This window comes from Macaca mulatta, chromosome 20 (assembly GCF_049350105.2).
Source record: "Macaca mulatta isolate MMU2019108-1 chromosome 20, T2T-MMU8v2.0, whole genome shotgun sequence".
In the NCBI taxonomy this organism is placed as follows: Eukaryota; Metazoa; Chordata; class Mammalia; order Primates; family Cercopithecidae; genus Macaca; species Macaca mulatta.
In genome coordinates, this window is record NC_133425.1 from 64,458,743 (window position 1) to 64,477,626 (window position 18,884).

The 18,884-nt window shown below is 42.5% G+C and overlaps 1 protein-coding gene across 2 annotated transcripts in view; it reads left to right on the top strand.

Moving 5' to 3' along the window:
- The window catches only part of TANGO6 (transport and golgi organization 6 homolog), a 255,119-nt gene that overhangs the window by 14,115 nt on the left and 222,120 nt on the right, over positions 1-18,884 (top strand). The window contains exons 2-5 of one of the 2 annotated variants that reach the window (XM_015126488.3): positions 3,430-4,070; positions 6,482-6,598; positions 9,652-9,793; positions 17,912-18,048. In XM_015126488.3, coding sequence (XP_014981974.3) covers positions 3,430-4,070; positions 6,482-6,598; positions 9,652-9,793; positions 17,912-18,048 — 1,037 coding nt within the window. The remainder of the gene's footprint in view (positions 1-3,429; positions 4,071-6,481; positions 6,599-9,651; positions 9,794-17,911; positions 18,049-18,884) is intronic. The other variant, XM_015126489.3, reaches the window with a different exon arrangement.

An 18,884-nucleotide genomic window follows, 5' to 3' on the forward strand; every position in this document is an offset into this window, starting at 1 on the left:
AGTAACATGTTGAATAGAAGTGAGAATAGACATCCTGTGTCTATTTTACTTCACCACTAAGTATGATGGTAACTGTAGGTTTGTTCATGGATACCCTTTATCAGATTGTAGAAGTTCCCTTTTATTCTTAATTTGTGTCGTGAACGGGTGTTGAATTTTGTCAAATGCTTTTTCTGCGTTCGTTGAAATGATCACATGGGTTTTCTCCTTATACTGTTAATAAGATGAATCATACTGATTGAGTGTCAAGTGTTAAGCCAACTATGTATTCCTGGCATAAACAACACTTGGTAATAAAGTATTCTTTTATATTCTTTTCTATATCACTGCATTTTATTTGCTAATATTTAAGCATTTTTAAAGTTATTAATAGATTCTATTTTTTAGAACAGCTTTTGGTTTATAGAAAATTTGAGCAGAAAGTATGGAGAGTTCCCATATACTCCCTTTCCTACCCCAAACCTAGTTTCCCCTATTAACATCTTGCATTAGTGTGGTACATTTGTTACAACTGATAAACCAATATTGATACATTCTTATTAACTGAAGTCCAAAGTTTATATCTAGGGTTCATTCTTTGTGTTATATGATTTTATGAGTTTTGACAAATGCATAATGTCATATATCCATAATTATAATCTCATACAGGATAGTTTCACCTCCCTAAAAAACCACACTTCACCTAGTCTTTCCTTCCCCATCCCTGACCTCTTGGCTACTCCTGATCTTTTTACTGTCTCTATAGTTTTGCCTCCTCCAGAATGTCATGTAATTGGAATTATACAGAATATAGCTCTTCAGACTGGCTTCTTTCACTTAGAAGTATGCATTTAAGACTCCTCCATGTCTTTTGTGGCTTGATAGCTTATTTCTTTTTATCACTGATTAATATTCCATTGTCTGAGTGTAGCACAGTTTATCCATTCTTTTTTTTTCTTTCTAAAAAAAATCCTTTTACCTTTTGAAGATCATTTTGGTTGCTTCCTGTTTTTTGGTAATTATGAATAAAGTTACTATAAACATACATATGCAGTTTTTCTGTGTGGACATAAGTTTTCAGCTCATTTGGATAAATACCCAGGAGCACAATTGCTGGATCGTATGTTTAACTTTCTAAGAAACTGCCAAACTATCTTCCAAAGTGGCTGTACTATTTTGCATTCCCACCAGCAATGAATGAGAGTTCCTGTTGCTCCACATCCTTGTCAGCATTTAATGTTGTCAGTGTCCTGGATTTTGGCCATTCTAATAGGTATATAATGGTATCTGGCTGTTGTTTTAGTTTGCATTTCCCTAATGACATATGATATTGGGCATCTTTTCATATGCTTGTTTGCCATGTGTACTGTTTTTTAAGTTTAGATTTTTAAGTAATGATTTTTAAGTTTAGATTAATGAATGATATTGATCAGTATTTTTCTTTTTTGTGATTTTATCAGGGTCAGATTTTGGGATCAGTGTTCTAATGACCTCTCAAAATAAATTGAAAAATATTCCTTCTTCTTTATTTTCTGAAAGAGTTTGTGTAACCTTGGTGTTATTTCTTCCTTAAATGATTCACCAGTGAAACCATCTAGGCCTGAAATTTTATCTCTTGAAAGACTTTTTCTTTTTTCTTTTTGAAACAGTCTCACTCTGTCGCCCAGGCTGGAGGGCAGTGGTGTGATCTCGGCTCACTGCAACCTCTGCCTCCCGGGTTCAAGCAATTCTCCTGCCTCAGCCTGCCAAGTAGCTGGGATTACAGGTGCCTGCCACCACGCCCAATTAATTTTTGTATTTTTGGTAGAGATGGGGTTTCACCATGTTGGCCAGCTTGGTCTCCAACTCCTGACCTCAAGTGATCCTCCCACCTCAGCCTCCCAAAGTGCTGGGATTATAGGCATGAGCCACCACGCCCAGCGGAAGATTTTTAGATAGCAAATTTATCTAATACATATAGGGTTATTTAGGGTTTTTATTCTGTCTTGTGACAGTTTTGATAAGTTGTATTTTTCAAGGAATATTTTCATTTCATGTATATTGTTTGGTTTTTGGCATAATGTTCATTAACTTCTCTGTTATGCTTTAAACTTTCTTTCTTTTCTTTCACTGCAGCCTCTATGTCCCAGGCTTAAGCAGTCCTTCTACTTCAGCCCCCTGAGTAGCTGGGACCACAGGTGTGCACCACCACACCTGGCTAATTTTTTTTTTTTTTTTAATGTTTTTAGAGATGGGATCTCCCTACGTTGCCCAGGCTGATCTCAAACTCCTGGGCTCAAGCGATCTTCCTGCCTTGGCCTCCCAAAGTACTGAGACTATAGGTGTGAGCCACTGTGCCTGGTCCTTTTTACTTTTCTGATATAAGCTTTACAGCTATACATTTCTCTATAAGCATTGCTTTAGTTATATCCAACAAATATTGATATTTTTTGTTAGCATTCAGTTGGAAATCTTGTAATTTCTTTTTTGACCATAGATTATTTAGAAGTATATTGCTTAATTTCCAAACATTTGAGACTCTTTGGATGTTTTGTTGTTAATACTTTCTGTCTTAATGCCATTGTAGTCAGAGAACATACTCGATAGGAAAAAGACATCCATTGAAAATAGATATTCTGGGGGGAAACGATGTGGTTAATGTTTGAGCACTGTGTCTGTATTTTGTGATCTTCCTCACTAGAATGTAAGTTCCATGAGGAAAGAGGCTTTGTTCTGTTTTTTTTGTTGTTGTTGTTGTTATATTTTGTTTTTGAGACTGGGTCTTGCTCTGTCACCCAGGCTGGAGTGCGGTGGCACAGTCTCAGCTCACTGCAGCCTCGACTTCCTGGGCTCAAATGATCCTCCCACCTCAGCCTCCTGAGTAGCTGGGACTACAGGCACGCACCACCATAGCCAGCTGATTCTTTTAGTTGTTTTAGAGATGGGGTCTCACTGTGTTTCCCAGGCTGGTCTTGAACTCCTGGGCTCATGCGATCATCCCACCTTTGCCTCCCAAAGTGCTGGGATTACAGGCATGAGCCACCTCACCTGACCAGAGCCTTTGTTCTGTTCAGTGCTTTATCCCCAGCACCTGGAACAGCTGGACTGAATGAATGTTCTACGGTAAATGTTCAGCTTTTAAATTTCTGTTCTGGCTACAATTTAAGCCCAGTAAGATGATTCAGACCTGGTCTCTGCCCTAAAAACATGTGGGGAATAGAAGCAAACTAGATGAGCTATAATGTTAGGACACTACTCCAATTACATGCAAAGTGCTGTGGGAAGGCAGAAAATGTGGTCTTAAATTCTTCATAGGCTGGGTTGGTACTCCTGGGGGAGGCTTTCCAGAGCCAGTGACAGCGGGGCCAGACCTGCAAGGATGAACTGGAATAGGCAGGGCATTCCACAGGGAGAAGTGCAGTTTGTTTTCTATGTGTATAATCTCTCCTTTTTTTTTTTTTTCTTCAAAAGGATCAGGCTCAAGTTCACTACAGGTCACAAAACACGATGTCTTGTTGGCTACTTTAAAATCTAACCTGTCTGCTTTGAAGGACAAGTTTCTGAAGGATCCTCAGTGGAAGAATCTGAAACTCCTAAGAGATGAAATTGCTGGTAAGGCAGAATGGCCACAAAACTCTGTGGATGTCACTTGGAGTTTTACCTCTGAAACCTTGTTGTTGCTTTTGTGCTTGAAGGAAACCATGCTCCTCCTTGCAGCTAATTTCAATCCAGGTAAACCCAACCCTAGGACTCCGGAAGTTGCTCCTGCCCTGAGTCCCGATGCACTTAGTATCTCACAGCAGAAGACTGTCCAGTTCGTTTTGCAGTTTGTAGTCACCTTGGGTATTTGCCCCTATCTCATGCCTGGCATTGGAGTCCCTTTGAGATATAGAACTGAGTTTGGTGCCGTCATTCAAGACGTGGTGTGTCTCGATGCTGCCCCTGATGCAACTCGAAGACTGTACACCAGCTGCAGGGCCCTTCTAAACGTTGCTCAGCACACATGTCTGGGAAGCTTGATATTCTGCCACCATTTTGGGGATATTGCAGCAGGTCTGTGCCAACTGGGATTCTGCCCAACCAAAAGAAAACTGCTAACAGCTGCAGAAGAGGTAAATATACATGGAGAAAGAGAGGGAGAGATTGTGTGTGTGTGAATATGTGAATATGTTTGTGGATAGTTGTTATAAAAGGCAACTCTTAGTTCTTCAGAACTGGATATGCCAAAGCATATCCAATGGATAAATGAATCTTTTCAGGGTGGGTGGAGGTTTCATTTATTGGGTACTCATCCTTTGCACACCTGTAGAGTCCATTTTACCTGTCCCTTATCATTTTGGGAAACAGCTATTGCAGGCTGTTTCTTTGAGCCTCTGTTTCTTCTTCTATTAAATGTGTATCGTAATACCTGCCTCAGAAGGTGGTCGTGAGGATTAAGGATAATGTGTGCCAAGTATCTGGCCCAATCTCTAGTAGTGCTCATATAATTCCTACTGATACTAGTATCATGGCTCCCTCATTAAATGCCTGGGAGGATTAAATGAGATAACACGTATAGAGCGCCTGGTACACTCCAGAACTCTATCAATGTTCATTGTTATTATTAGGTGTTAGGGGTTGCTCTCAGTCAAGTAAGCAGTTGAGCACCCAGACTACAGAAGTTGCTGTGGAGATCATAGACGCATAAGACATGGTCCTTTTCTGCAAATAACTCACACACTGACTGGGGAGATAAGACTTAGAGGGATGACATAGCAGGAACCACTACCCCGCCATGAGAGGACCACTGGCATCAGCATAGGAACTGGCCAGCGGAAGCCGTTAAGATGTAAATGTCTCAAGGGTCAGTGTGGCCCCCAGGCACAGTGATTCCGCAGCCTCCACAGCCAGGTTTCACAATGTTCTTTATCACCTGCCTGTGTCACCCTTGTCCTTGTTCCTTTTCTCTTCTCTCTCCTGCCTGCATTCATAAACATTTGCCTAAAAGCCACTATCATTCAAGTGTTGGCATGAAATTCTGAGCTCCCTGGGGCCTTTATGTGATAGGAGCAGAGCGCCTCCTCCTTCCGGCAGGGTTATGCATATTGACACTTCTAGCAGCACCTCCTGCCTGCACTTCCCTGAGGTAGTGTGATCCAGGTTGACAGGTCTTATTACTGTTACTGAGGCTGAGCTGTGCCCGGGGATCTCAGGCAGGAGAGAGAAATGAAAAGGGAAACACAGAGAAAGAACCAAGTAGGAAGGCAGGAGAAGGAGTTGACAGAGGGGAAACACGCTGGGTGTACATTATGAAGCTGGACAAAGTCCCACCAATAGCTGTGTTCTAAGTAGCACCCATACCTCAGTGTGTGAAACGGTAATGGGCAGAACCCTGACTGTTTGACCCTGAGCAGTAATCATCAAGGAGAACTGTACTGTTATGGCTCAAGGGTACCCCAAAATTGTACCCCTCTTTGCTGCCCAAGTCCCAAATGAATTAAAAGAGAGTTAAGAAGAGTAAGAGAGATGAACAATGTTACCTCTATTGCTCATAAAGGCAAAGCTGGAGGATGTAGCTTATAGATGGAGACAAATCTTTATTTTTTATTTATTTTTATTATTATTATTTTTTGAGACGGAGCCTTGCTCTGTCACCCAGGCTGGAGTTCAGTGGCACAATCTTGGCTCACTGCAACCTCTGCCTCCTGGGTTCAAGAGCTTCTCCTGCCTCAGCCTCCCAAGTAGCTGGGATTACAGGCATGTGCCACCACACCCAGCTTGCTTACTTGCTTATTTATTTATTTATTTATTTATGAAATGGAGGCTTGCTCTGTTGCCCAGGCTGGAGTGCAGTGGTGCAATTTTGACTCACTATAACCTCCACCTCCCTGGTTCAAGTGATTCTTGTGCCTCAGGTTCCTGAGTAGCTGGGATTACAGGCGCCCGCCACCAGGCCTGGCTAATTTTTGTATTTTTCGTAGAGATGGGGTTTTGCCGTGTTGGCCAGGCTGGTCTTGAACTCCTGACCTCAGGTGATCTGTCCCCCTCAGCCTCCCAAAGTGTTAGGATTACGGGCGTGAGCCACTGCGCCTGGCGGGAGACAATACAGTGCTCTTCAGAATTAGACACTCTCACTAATCACCCATTTTAAGGAGCACTGGAAAACTGCAGCGCCTTCTGCAGGGGATATGCCTCTGAAAAATACCCAGCAAGAAAGAGCAGAAGAAAATGTGCAGTCACTCTCAAAAGACAGCAGAGGAACGAGCTGAGAGATGCATGCCAAAACCAGCCAATAAGTGAGTTTACTCCACCCTCAGCAGTAAGATCAGTCTCATAACCTGCCCAGAAGTGGAGTGAGCAAGATGGAGAGAGGACCAGGAATGTTTTAGTAGTACAGCTTCCCCCATGTGGAAGGAAATCAAGAGAGGGTAGAAACCTTCCTTCCGCTCCTCTCACAAGTATCTCTGTACAGTGTTGTAAAACATTACCTTCTATTGTCTGCCTGGTTTGAATTCCACTAAAGCCAAGTGCACATTTCTTTTAGGTTCTAACTGAAGAGGAAAGAACCCTATCCAGGGGGGCCTTGAGAGACATGTTGGATCAAGTCTATCAGCCCTTAGCAGTCCGGGAACTGCTTATCCTCCAGGGAGGACCACCCCAGGTACTCAGGCCTGGGGACTCTTGGGGGTGACTCATTAATATAATGTGTGGTATGCTGGCTTCCTCTAGAAAATTAAATAACTTTAGTTCCCTATTTAATGATCTAGTTGAGCCTTTTTCATCTTTTAGATCATAAAATGATATTTATAAAACTAGATGACATTGACCCTTAGGATAATTTAAAAGACCTTTTCTCTAATGAAATGATGGACACTTTTCCCAAGAATATTATGATCGCTTTTTTTAAGACTTATGGCAATTTTATGTGAGATATATTTTATTCATTCTGAAACTAGATCTTCTCTTTTTTTAACTAAAAATTGGCTGTTTGACAAAATGTTCTTTCAGCACAAGTATCTGGACGCTAATTCTTTGAATGGATAATGTATTTGAAGTCAAGAAATTAAAACTAGAGATATTATTTGTTCTATTCTTAGTTCCTTTGTTTCAAACATATAGTAGTATATATTCTGCTAGGGATAAGATAGTTTCTTTGTTTTCTTAAAAATAATGTTTATCTGGGGCCAGGTGCAGTGGCTCACACCTGTAATCCCAGCACTTTGGGAGGCCGAGGTGGGTGGATCACCGGAGGCCAGGAGTTCAAGACAAGCTTGACTAACATGGAGAAACCCTGTCTCTACTAAAAATACAAAATTAGCCGGGCATGGTGATGCATGCCTGTAATCCCAGCTACTCGGGAGGCTGAGGCAGGAGAATCGCTTGAACCCAAGAGATGGAGGTTGCAGTGAGCTGAGATCGCGCCATTGCACTCCAGCCTGGGCAACAAGAGTGAAACTCCGTCTCAAAAAAAAAAATGTTTATCTGAAATGATTTAATTTGATGATATAGATGGAATTGTCTGTTTGCTTTTAGTACCTACATTTTAGTTATTAATCTAGGTGTGTAAAGAGTGAGGAGCCAGCGAGGCACCGTGGCTGACACCTGTAAACCCAGCACTTTGGCAGGCTGAGGCAGGAGGATCACTTGAGGTCAGGAGTTTGAGGCCAACGTGGGCAACATAGCAAGAGCCCTGTATCTACAAAAGATAAAGAAGTAGCCAAGTGTGGTAGCATGCACCTGTAGTTCCAGCTACTCTGGAAGCTGAGGTGGGAGGATTCCTCAGGCCCAGAAAGTTGAGACTGCAGTGAGCTGTGATCGGGCCACTGCACTTTAGTCTGGGCAACAGAGTGAGACCTTGTCTTTAAAAAAAAGAAAAGAAAAAGAGTGAGAAGCCAAAGGAATTAGCTGTAGGTCAGGAGCAAGGACCAGCTGAAGCTGGCTACAAAGATATCTCCTAATTGAGTAATTTTCATCTCATCCTTAGAATCTTACTGTAAGCCTTCCATCAGGCCTCTCTGGGATTCAACCCCTGTGTGCACGTGTTTGAATTTGTAAACCTTTCCATTCTTCAGGTTTCTTACCCATAAGATAGGGATAATCACAATGCCTTTCTTATAAGTCCCTGTTGAGATTATATGGGAGTTACTTATGATGTGCCTGGCACACCATAATCCCTCAGTAAATGGTAATAATTCACTAAAAGAGAGAGGGCAGGAGAGTTAGGATGAAATATTTCTGTTACTATTTTTGATGCTTACATACTTAAATGCAGTGGTTGACAGCAACAAAACTGCAGCGTCTTCTGCAGGGGATAGGCCTCTGAAAAGTACCCAACAGGAAAAAGCAGAACAAAATACGCAGTCACTCTCAAAAGACAGAAGAGGAACGAGCTGAGAGGTGTATGCCAAAACCAGCTAATAAGTGAATTTAGTCCATCCTCAACAATAAGGGACACCAAGTCTGTTCACAGTGGCTCCACAGAACTCCCAGAAAGGAGCCCTTGAAGAAATCCAGCTCTTTCTTGCAGATCACACTGGAGCAGGAAAGAAATACAAAAGAAATCTGGCCAGGCGCGGTGGCTCACGCCTGTAATCCCAGCACTTTGGGAGGCTGAGGCGGGCGGATCATGAGGTCAGGAGATTGAGACCATCCTGGCTAACACAGTGAAACCCCGTCTCTACTAAAAATACAAAAAAAAAAAATTAGCTGGGTGTGGTGGCGGGCACCTGTAGTCCCAGCTACTCCGGAGGCTGAGGCAGGAGAATGGCGTGAACCCTGGAGGCGGAGGTTGCAGTGAGCTGAGATCGTGCCACTGCACTCCAGCCTGGGCGACAGAGTGAGACTTCGTCTCAAAAAAAAAAAAAAAAAGAAAGAAATCCAACTATTTCTTGGAACTGTGTCACAGGAATCAGAGTTGCTAATGCCACAGAGGCAAGGGCTGGAGTGCTCCCTCCCTGTCGTGAACCACCCTCTTAGTGGCAAATAACGTTCATAAGAATCTTCCTTGGAAGCTGGATTTGATTGTCAGGGCTACATTCAGAGATGGGTTGCATTAACCTTGTGTTCCCAAGATCTACATTTTAATTGCTAATGCATTTGTCTGTTTATGAGTTTGAAATTTCATTGCTTTTCCACTGTTTTTTACTTTCTTAAAAGTAATGCAGAAGAAGGTTTTGTAAAGTTTTTTTTGTTTGTTTTTTGTTTTTTAAGGAAAAAATGTTGCTCTTTTGAAGTCTGTATAGCATGCTGTTAATTGTCAGTATGACTCAGGACTTTTAAAAAATAATGTCTAGCTGGGCATGGTGGCTCACGCCTGTAATCCCAGAACTTTGGGAGGCTGAGGTGGGTGGATCACCTGAGGTCAGGAGTTCGAGACCAGCCTGACTAACATGGTGAAACCCCGTCTGTACTAAAAATACAAAAAGTACCCAGGCATGGTGACGTGTGCCTGTAATCTCAATGACTCAGGAGGCTGAAGCAGGAGAATTGCTTGAACTCAGGAGGTGGAGGTTGCAGTGAGCCAAGATTGTGCCACTGTACTCCAGCCTGGGTGACAAGAGTGAAACTCCGTCTCTAAATAAATAAATAAGTCTACATATCATAGCTATTTCTTCTTCTTCTCCTTTTTTTTTTTTAACAGGCATGAGCCACTGTTCCCGGCCATCATATCTATTTCAGTGACATTCAGAATTCACACCTTCTTCTTTTTCTCAGTCCTGCACAGATGTGAAGACACAGCTGAGGTGTCGGGCCCCAGCTTGGCTTCGGCGTCTATGTGGACAGCTGCTCTCTGAAAGGTTAATGAGGCCTAATGGTGTTCAGGCAGTAGTCCGGGGCATTTTGGAAGGAGCAGGTGGTAAGAAATAAAATGTTTCTGTGACTTTGGTATCTGTTTTCCTTTGAGTCAGAGTCTGAGGTGAATTATTGGTCTTTAGTATTTACCTTTAAAACCTGACTGAAACTCAACTATGTCCTTGCAGGGATTGAACAGGTTAAACTTAGAGGTCCTTAATGAACTTCTTTTCCAAAGAAACCAATTCTCTTGCTCTTTTCCTAAAACATTTGTGATACACTGCCTATTTGAATGAACAATATTGTAAGCCATTTCAAATAATTTATAATATCCGGGGAAAACATTACACAGAAAGTTGAAGTAAAAACCCTAAAGTAAATGTTAAATAAAGCTAGGTGTGGGCTGGGCATGGTGGCTCACGCCTGTAATCCCAGCACTTTGGGAGGCCAAGGCAGGCGGATCACTTGAAGTCAGGAGTTCAAGACCAGCCTGGCCAACATGGTGAATCCCCGTCTCTACTAAAATACAAAAATTAGCCTGGCTTGATGGTGGGTGCCTAACCCCAGCTACTTGGGAGGCTGAGGCAGGAGAATCGCTTGAACTTGGGGGGTGGAGGTTGCAGTGAGCCAAGATTGTGCCACTGCACTCCAGCCTAGGTGACAGAGTGAGACTTCGTCTCAATAATAATAATAATAAAACTGGGTGTGGTGGCTCACACCTGTAATCCTAGCACTTTGGGAGCCTGAGGCAGAAGGACTGTCTGAGGCCAGGAGTTCAAGAGCAGCCTGGGCAACATAGCAAGACTCTGTTTTTACAAAAAATAAAAAAAAAATAGCCAGGTATGGTGGTGCCCACCTGTGGTCCCAGCTACTTGGGAGGCCAAGGCAGGATGATCACTTGAGCCCAGGAGTTCGAGGCTATAGTGAGCCAATGTCATGGCACTGCATTCCAACCTGGGCAAAAAAAGCAAGACCCTGTCTCAAAAAAAAAAAAGTGAAATGTAAAATAATTTTCTTGAAGCCAGAAATACCTTTGAGAAATACCATTGAGACACAAACTTTGTGATGAAGTTTTAGAGTCATTTCCCCAATTATACTATCTAAGTTCTCATTAATAGGAAAAAAGTCAATGCTAAGCATGGTAGTAGTTTTTAATTTAAATATTTTTTGTTTCATTTTTTAGAGAAAATTAGACATATACATCATTTAAAGTCAAATAGTTCTGTGAGACTAATAGTGAAAAATAGCAGTCCTTGGTACCATTCCAATGCATTTCCCATCTCTGGAAGCAACCACTTTGAACTCTTCCAGTGAGTTTTTTCTGGTATTTACCTGTATTTTTTTTTTTCCGAGACAGAGTCTTGCTCTATCACCCAGGCTGGAGTGCAGTGGCACGATCTTGGCTCACTGCAACCTCCGCCTCGCGGCTTCACGCCATTCTCCTGCCTCAGTCTCCTGAGTAGCTGGGACTACAGGCGCCTGCCACCACGCTCGGCTAATTTTTTGTATTTTTAGTAGAGACGGGGTTTCACCGTGTTAGTCAGGATGGTCTCGATCTCCTGACCTCGTGATCCGCCCGCCTCGGCCTCCCAAAGTGCTGGGATTACAGGCGTGAGCCACTGCGCCTGGCCATTTACCTCTATATTTCTAATATATGGGAATTCATAATTTTTTCAGTTTCAGGCATCATGTATCTACCTCTCACCATGAGTGGAAGAGGATCTTGTTCTCTTTCATAACAATGGCATCATTCCCCTAAGTACATTTGTATTTTCCCATCTCCTTAGTATATTTATATCTCAGTTTTGGTTAGATCAATATTCAGTATTTATATTACTGTAACTCTGTAATTATTATTTACAGCTGAGCTATGTTGTATATTATGTTTACTTTCTTTTTTTTACATACTCTTTTGTACTTCCTGAAGTTAATCTTTTTTTTTTTTGTACATCTGATTAGTTTTCTATGTGCTTATCACTAATCTTTTCTCAAGCTCTCCCTCTTTTGTTTAAATCTCCTTTTAATACATTCAAAAACATCAAAAAGGCTGGGCACGGTGACTCATGCCTATAATCCCAACACTTTGGGAGGCCAAGGCAGGTGGATCATTTGAGCTCAGGAGACCAGCCTGGGCTACATGGTGAAACCCCATCTCTACCAAAAATACAAAAATTAGCTGGGTATGGTGGCACGCACCTGTGGTCCCAGCTACTCAGGAGGCTGAGGCAGGAGGATTGCTGGAGCTCTGGAAGTTGTGGCTTTAGTGAGCCATGATCACACCACTGCACTCCAGCCTGGGTGGCAGAGCGATGTTCTCTCTCAAACAAGCAAACAAAAACTCACCAGATATTCTATCAGTTTTATCTTCTTGGAAACATCTTTCTCTGGATTTTCTGACCTGCTTTACTCTATCCTGGTTACCTTCTACTCAGCTGCCATCCAAGGATCCCCTTCACCTTTATCCTGGTGAACACTTTGCCTTTTTTGTGTGTTCAATCCCTTATCTCCCTTATCCCATGCCTGTTTCCTATTGTTACTGCAACAACTTACCACAAACTTAGTGGCTTTTTTACAGAAATGGCATTTAAACTGAGCCCTGAAGGCTGAGTTGGAATTAACTAGCTGAAGAGTGAGGGAAGATAGTTATAGGCAGAGAGAGTAGCATATATGAGGAACTGAAGTAGGAATGAGCATAGTGCTTCTGAGGATATCTCCATGTGGGTAGAGTAATGAGGGCAGAGTACAGCTAGAGTGGTGTGCATTGAGCAGGGATGGTGGCTGGGGTCCACCTTAGGGAGGCCTGATAGGCTGAGTTCAGGATGTTGAACTTTATTCTGAGGGAAATGTGAAACCATTAACAGGTTTTAAGAAAGAGAGAACATGATCAAATCTGCAGTTTAGAAATATCTATCTGGAGGTATTGTGAAGAATGGATTGGGTAAAAGCAGAAGCAGGGAGATCAGTTAAAAGGCAGACATCTGAGGAATCACGGAGGCTTGGATTAATGCAGTGGCCGTGGAAATGGAGAGAAACGAATGGGTTTGAGAGATATTTAAGGAGGAGAGTTGCCAAAACTTAATGAAGGGCTGGATATGTGGGGAAGAAGGAAGAGAGCTAGAAGAATAAATCTTGACTTCATTTTTGGCATAGTTAATGTACCTTGGTCCTATCAGACAAAAGTGAGGTCAGTGTGGTTGGCAGACATTGGTAGATTTGGTCTAGAGTGGCTATAATATTACCTTCCCTCAGTTCTCCCCACAGTGGCTTCTAGGGCCAATGAAATGAGAAATGGTCAGTTACCCATAAGAAGTTGTCCCCTAGAAACAGGTCTTTGCACCTTCCTTTTCCAAGAAGGGTTAGATCTCACTTAAGGGCGTGCAGATTGGAGAGGTGCTATAAGAAAATCAGAACCCTCTTTTTCCTATGAGTTCCCCCAACTTGTGCATGTATATATTTCTTGTTATCTATTCATACCTTGTTTCTTTCCCAAAATGGTTTGAGGCAGGTTTATATTTGCCATTTCTGGTGGTCTTTATTTCTTTACGTAGATCAAAATTTCAGTGCAAATTTCCTTCTGCCTGAACTTTAGTTACCATTTCTTATAGTGTAGGTCTACTGGCAATGAATTTTGTTTTGTTTTGTTTTGTTTTGTTTTGAGACAGAGTTTTGCTCTTGTTGCCCACGATCTCGGTTCACTGCAACCTCTGCCTCCTGGGTTCAAGCGATTCTCCTGCTGCAACCTCCCAAGTAGCTGGGATTACAGGTGGCTGCCACCATGCCCGGCTAATTTTTTTTGGCCTGGCTAACTTTTTGTATTTTTAGTAGAGATGGGGTTTCACCATGTTGGCCAGCCTGGTCTTGAACTCCTGACCTCAGGTGATCCACCTGTCTTGGCCTACAGGCACACAGCACCACACCTGGCTAATTTTTGTGTTTTTAGTAGAGACGGGGTTTTGCCATGTAGGCCAGCCTGGTCTTGAACTCCTGACCTCAGGTGATCCACCTGCCTTGGCCTCCCAAAGTGCTGGGATTACAGGTGTGAGCCACTGCACCTGGCCTGGCAATTAATTTTCTAGCTTTTGTTTGTCTCAAAAAGTCTAGTTCATTTTCCTTTTTGAAATATATTTTTTGTTGGGTATAGAAATCTAGGTTGACATTTATTTTTTCTTTTAGTACTTTTAAGATATTCCGTTGTCTTCTGGCTTGGGTCATTTCTGATGAGAAGTCTGCTATCATTCTTATCTTTGTTCCTCTGTAAATGATATACTGTTTTTCCCTCTTTTAAGATTTTTCTCTTATGGCTGGTTTTTAGAAATTTGATTATGATATACCTTGGTGTGGTGTTGGTTTCTTTTTGTTTTTTTCTGCTTTTTGGAGCTGTGGGTTTATAGTTTTGCCATATTTGGAAATTTCTCAGACATTATCTTCAAATATTTTTCTCTGTACTCCCCTCAGATCTCTCTTTCTGAGATTTGAATTACACCAAATATTATGTTTAATGTTGTTTAATGTTGTCCTGCAAATAACTAATGCTCTTTTTGTGTGTGTGTCTTTTTTTCTCTATGTCTTTTTTATTTTTCTCTTTTAAAATTTTTTTTTCCCAGAGACAGGGTCTTGCTCTGTCTCCCAGGCTGGAGTGCGGTGGCATGATCTTGGCTCACTGCAACTTCCGCCTCCCAGGTTCAAACAATTCTTGTGCCTCAGCCTTCTGAGCAACTGGGATTACAGGCATGTACCACCACACCCAGATAATTTTTGTATTTTTAGTAGGGACAGGGTTTCGCCATATTGCCCAGGCAGGTCTTGGACTCTTGGTCTCAAGTGAGCCACCTACCTTGGCCTCCCAAAGTGCCAAGGACAAATTTTAATGGTTGTCTTAATGGGCCGGGTACAGTGGCTCATGCCTGAAATTCCAGCACTTTAGGAGGCCAACGTGGGCCGATCACGAGGTCAGGAGTTTGAGACCAGCCTGGCCAACATGGTGAAGCCCCTCCTCTACTAAAAATACAGAAAATTAGCTGGGTGTGGTGGTGCATGCCTGTAGTCCCAGCTACTCGGGAGGCTGAGACAGAAGAATTGCTTGAACCCGGGAGGGGGAGGTTGCAGTGAGCTAAGATCACACCACTGCATTCTATCCTGGATGACAGAGTAAGACTGTCTCAAAAAAAAAAAAAAAGTAAATAAAGTTGTCTTAATGGTCTTGTCTTCTAATTCTGTTATCTCTGTGTTATCTCTGTTTTTTGGGGTCTGTTCTATTGATTTTTTTCTTTTTTTTTTTTTTGAGACGGAGTCTTGCTGTGTCACCCAGGCTGGAGTGCAGTGGCACAATCTTTGCTCACTGCAACCTCCACCTCCCAGATTCAAGAGATTCTCCTGCCTCAGCCTCCCAAGTAGCTAGGACTACAGGTGTGCATCCTCATGCCCGGCTAATTTTTGTATTTTTAGTAGTGACAGTGTTTCACCATGTTGGCCAGGCTGGTCTTGAACTCCTGACCTCAGGTGATCTGCCCGCCTTGGACTCCCAAAGTTCTGGGATTACAGACATGAGCCACCGCCCACAGCCTGTTCTGTTGATTTTTTTCTTCTAATTATAAGCCATATTGTTTTCCTTCATTGCATGCCTGGTAATTTTTTTTTTTTTTTAGATGTTATTCACATACCATAGAAGCCACTTTTTATTTTTTATTTATTTATTTTTTTGAGACAGAGTCTCACTCTGTCGCCCAGGCTGGAGTGCGGTGACGCAATCTCAGCTCACTGCAATCTCCCAGGCTGGAGTGCAGTGGCGCGATCTCGGCTCACTACAACTTCCGTCTCCCGTGTTCAAGAGATTGTCTTGCCTCAGCTTCCCGAGTACCTGGGACTACAGGTGCATGCCACCACACCCAGCTAATTTTTAAAAAAATTTTTAGTAGAGATGGGGTTTCACCATGTTGGCCAGGCTGGTCTTGGACCCCTGACCTCAGGTGATCCACCTGCCTCGGCCTCCCAAAGTGCTGGTATTACAGGAGTGAACCACCACACCCGGCCAGAAGTCACTTTGTTTTTAAAGAGTACAGTTTGGTGGTGTTTAGTATATTCACAGAGTTGTGCAATCATCACCAATATCTATTTCCAGAACATTTTTATCAACCCTCTCCCCATATCCCCCCAAAGAAGCCCTCATACTCACTAGCAATCACCACTCCTCATTCTCCCTTCCTCTCAGACTCTGGTAAGTACTAGTTCACTTCCTGGTGTCTTTGGATTTACCCGTATTGGCATTTCATACAATATATGGTTTTTGTGTCTGGCTTCCTTTACTTCACATAATGTTTTTGAGGTTTATTCATGTTGTTTGTTTGTTCGTTTGTTTTTGAGATGGAGTTTTGCTGTTGTTACCCAGGCTGGAGTGCAATGGTGTGATCTCAGCTTACCACAGCCTCCTTCTCCCAGGTTCAAGCGATTCTCCTGCCTCAGCCTCCCAAGTAGCTGGGATTACAGGCACGTGTCATCACACCTGGCTAATTTTTGTATTTTTAGTAGAGGCGTGGTTTCACCATGTTGGCCGGGCTGGTCTCAAACTCCTGACCTCAGGTGATCCACCTGCCTCGGCTTCCCAAAGTGCTAGTGTGAGCCACTGCACCCAGCCAAGGTTTAGTCGTGTTATAACATGAATGAATCAGTCCTCCATAAACATTATTCCTTTTTATGACTGAATAATATTTCCTTATATGGATATGCCTGGTAATTTTTGACTGGATGCTGAACATTTTTATTTTACATTGCTGAGTGCCAGATTTTTATATTCCTTGGTTGGACTTTGTTCTGGAATGCAGTTAAGTTACTTATAATTAGTTTAGTTCATTTGATCCTGGCTTTTCAGCTGTGTTAGTGTGGTTCTACAGCAACCTTTAAGGTAATTTAACCCCTTATTGTATTATACTAAGTGTATTGTACTAAGTGTAACAATACAGATTGTACTAAGACAATACACTTCTGAGAATTCTAGTTGTTGCCCTGTGTATTAGGAGATCCTCCCAGGCTGGCTAGTGGGAATACAACTATTCCCAGCCATTATGAACCATGGGGGTTGTTCCCACCTACTCTTTTCTGTTGGTTATTGCCCCAGGCTTTGGTATTTTCCTCACACATACAGGTATCATACTCTACCAAAGACCTGAGAAAGGACCCTTTTGCAGATCTTTGGAACTCTCTCTATGTGTAACTTCCTCCTCTCTGGTATTTTTTGCCCTGAAAATTCCAGCTGCGTTGGCCTCCCTGAACTCTGAACTATGTTTCTTCCACTCACCAAGATGCCAGGCTTCATTTGGGCTGCTCTTGCTATCGCCTGAAAACTCTCCAGGCGGTGAACAAGGGCAGTTGTCAAGCTCAGTTTGTTTGCTTCCCTTCTCTCAGGGATCAGTGCCCTGGGCTGCTTGTTGTGCATTGTCTGGAAACCATTGTTTATATATTTTGTCCAATTTTATAATTGCTTAAGATGGTAAAGTAATTCTGGTCCCTGTCACTCTACGGCTGTGGCTTAAGACAGTTTAGATGAAATGATACATACAAGGAGACAGAATAATAATAATAGTAATAAACATGGTGAAGCTAGTATTCTAGTTATATGAATAATATCATTATAGTGACTAAGTGCTAGTTTTTCTCTGAATTTCCCAGAAACTAGCATCAAAAGGAAAGTATAGGCTGGGCACGGTGGCTCATGCCTGTCATCACACCATTTTGGAGGCCGAGGTGGGCAGATCACCTTGAGGTCAGAATTCAGCCTGGTCAACATGGCAAAACCTGGTCAACATGGCAAAACCCCGTCTGTACTAAAAATAGAAAGAAATTACCTGGGCATGGTGGTGTATGCCTGTAATCCCAGCTACTCGGGAGGCTGAGGCAAGAGAATCTCTTGAACCTGGGAGGCAGAGGTTGCAGTGAGCTGAGATCATGCCACTGCATTCCAGCCTGGGCGACAGAACAAGACTCTGTCTCAAAAATATAATAATAAACAAATATGAAATAACATAAAAAGGAAAGTATAGAAGGGTAGATTATCTTATAGAAAAAAAATAAGCTATTTTCAATAGAGAAGATAAATGCATTTTACCCTGAATTTTAAGACAAATGTGTTATATGGGACCTTCTGTGGGGATTTGCTGTGAGCTGCTGACATCTCTCTCCATTGTACCAGCAGGGGCAGCTGGTGGAAGTGATGCTGAGGCGACGGCTGCTGACTGGAAGAAGTGTGACCTGATCGCAACGATTTTGGCCTCTTGTCCCCAGCAGTCTCTTTCACCAGAGAGTTACTACCGGGACATCTGCGCCCAGGTACATCATTTTGTTTCTGTTGACCATTTGAGGATTATCAGCTTATGTACAGAAAGAGGACTTTTAATGTTCCTCTAGGATTGAGATAAAAGCAGTATAATATTTAAGTTTATTGTTTAGTGAGGAGTCTTCTTAATAAATGAATAAAAACCTGTGGAAGAGACTGACCTAATTGTTCAGTTTAAGAACGGCGAGGCCAGGCGCAGTAGCTCACACCTGTAATCCCAGCACTTTGGGAGGCCGAGGTGGGCGGATCACCTGAGATCGGGAGTTCAAGACTAGTCTGACCAACATGGAGAAACCCCGTCTCCAGTAAAAAAAAATGCAAAATTAGCTGAGTGTGGTGGCACATGCTTGTAATCCCAGCTACTTAAGAGGCTGAGGCAGGAGAATTGCTTGAACCCCGGAGGTGGAGGTTGTTGTGAGCCGAGATTGAGCCATTACACTCCAGCCTGGGCGACAAGAGCGAAACTCCGTCTCAAAAAAAAAAAAAAGAATGCCTTACCACTATTGAATGATTGGCCCAGCTCGCTCTCAGAGCTAGAATACGAAACTCAAGTTTCATCTTGTTCATTATCTTTTCTCTCCATGTGTTTTTAATTAGTTTTTTTCCTCTGAGTTTTTTCTTACTGCACAGGAATGGAACTCAAGTATAATATTGGTAGATATTTAAAGGTAGATATTAAATAAACAAGGTAAATTAACATGGCAAACAATTTAAAAAGCATACAAGAGTAAACCAAAATCTAAGTCTCCCATTCCTGTTCTTCAGTCCCTCAGAGGTAGTCACTGCTATGAATTTCTTTCCAGAGATATTCTGTGTATTGTGCATATGC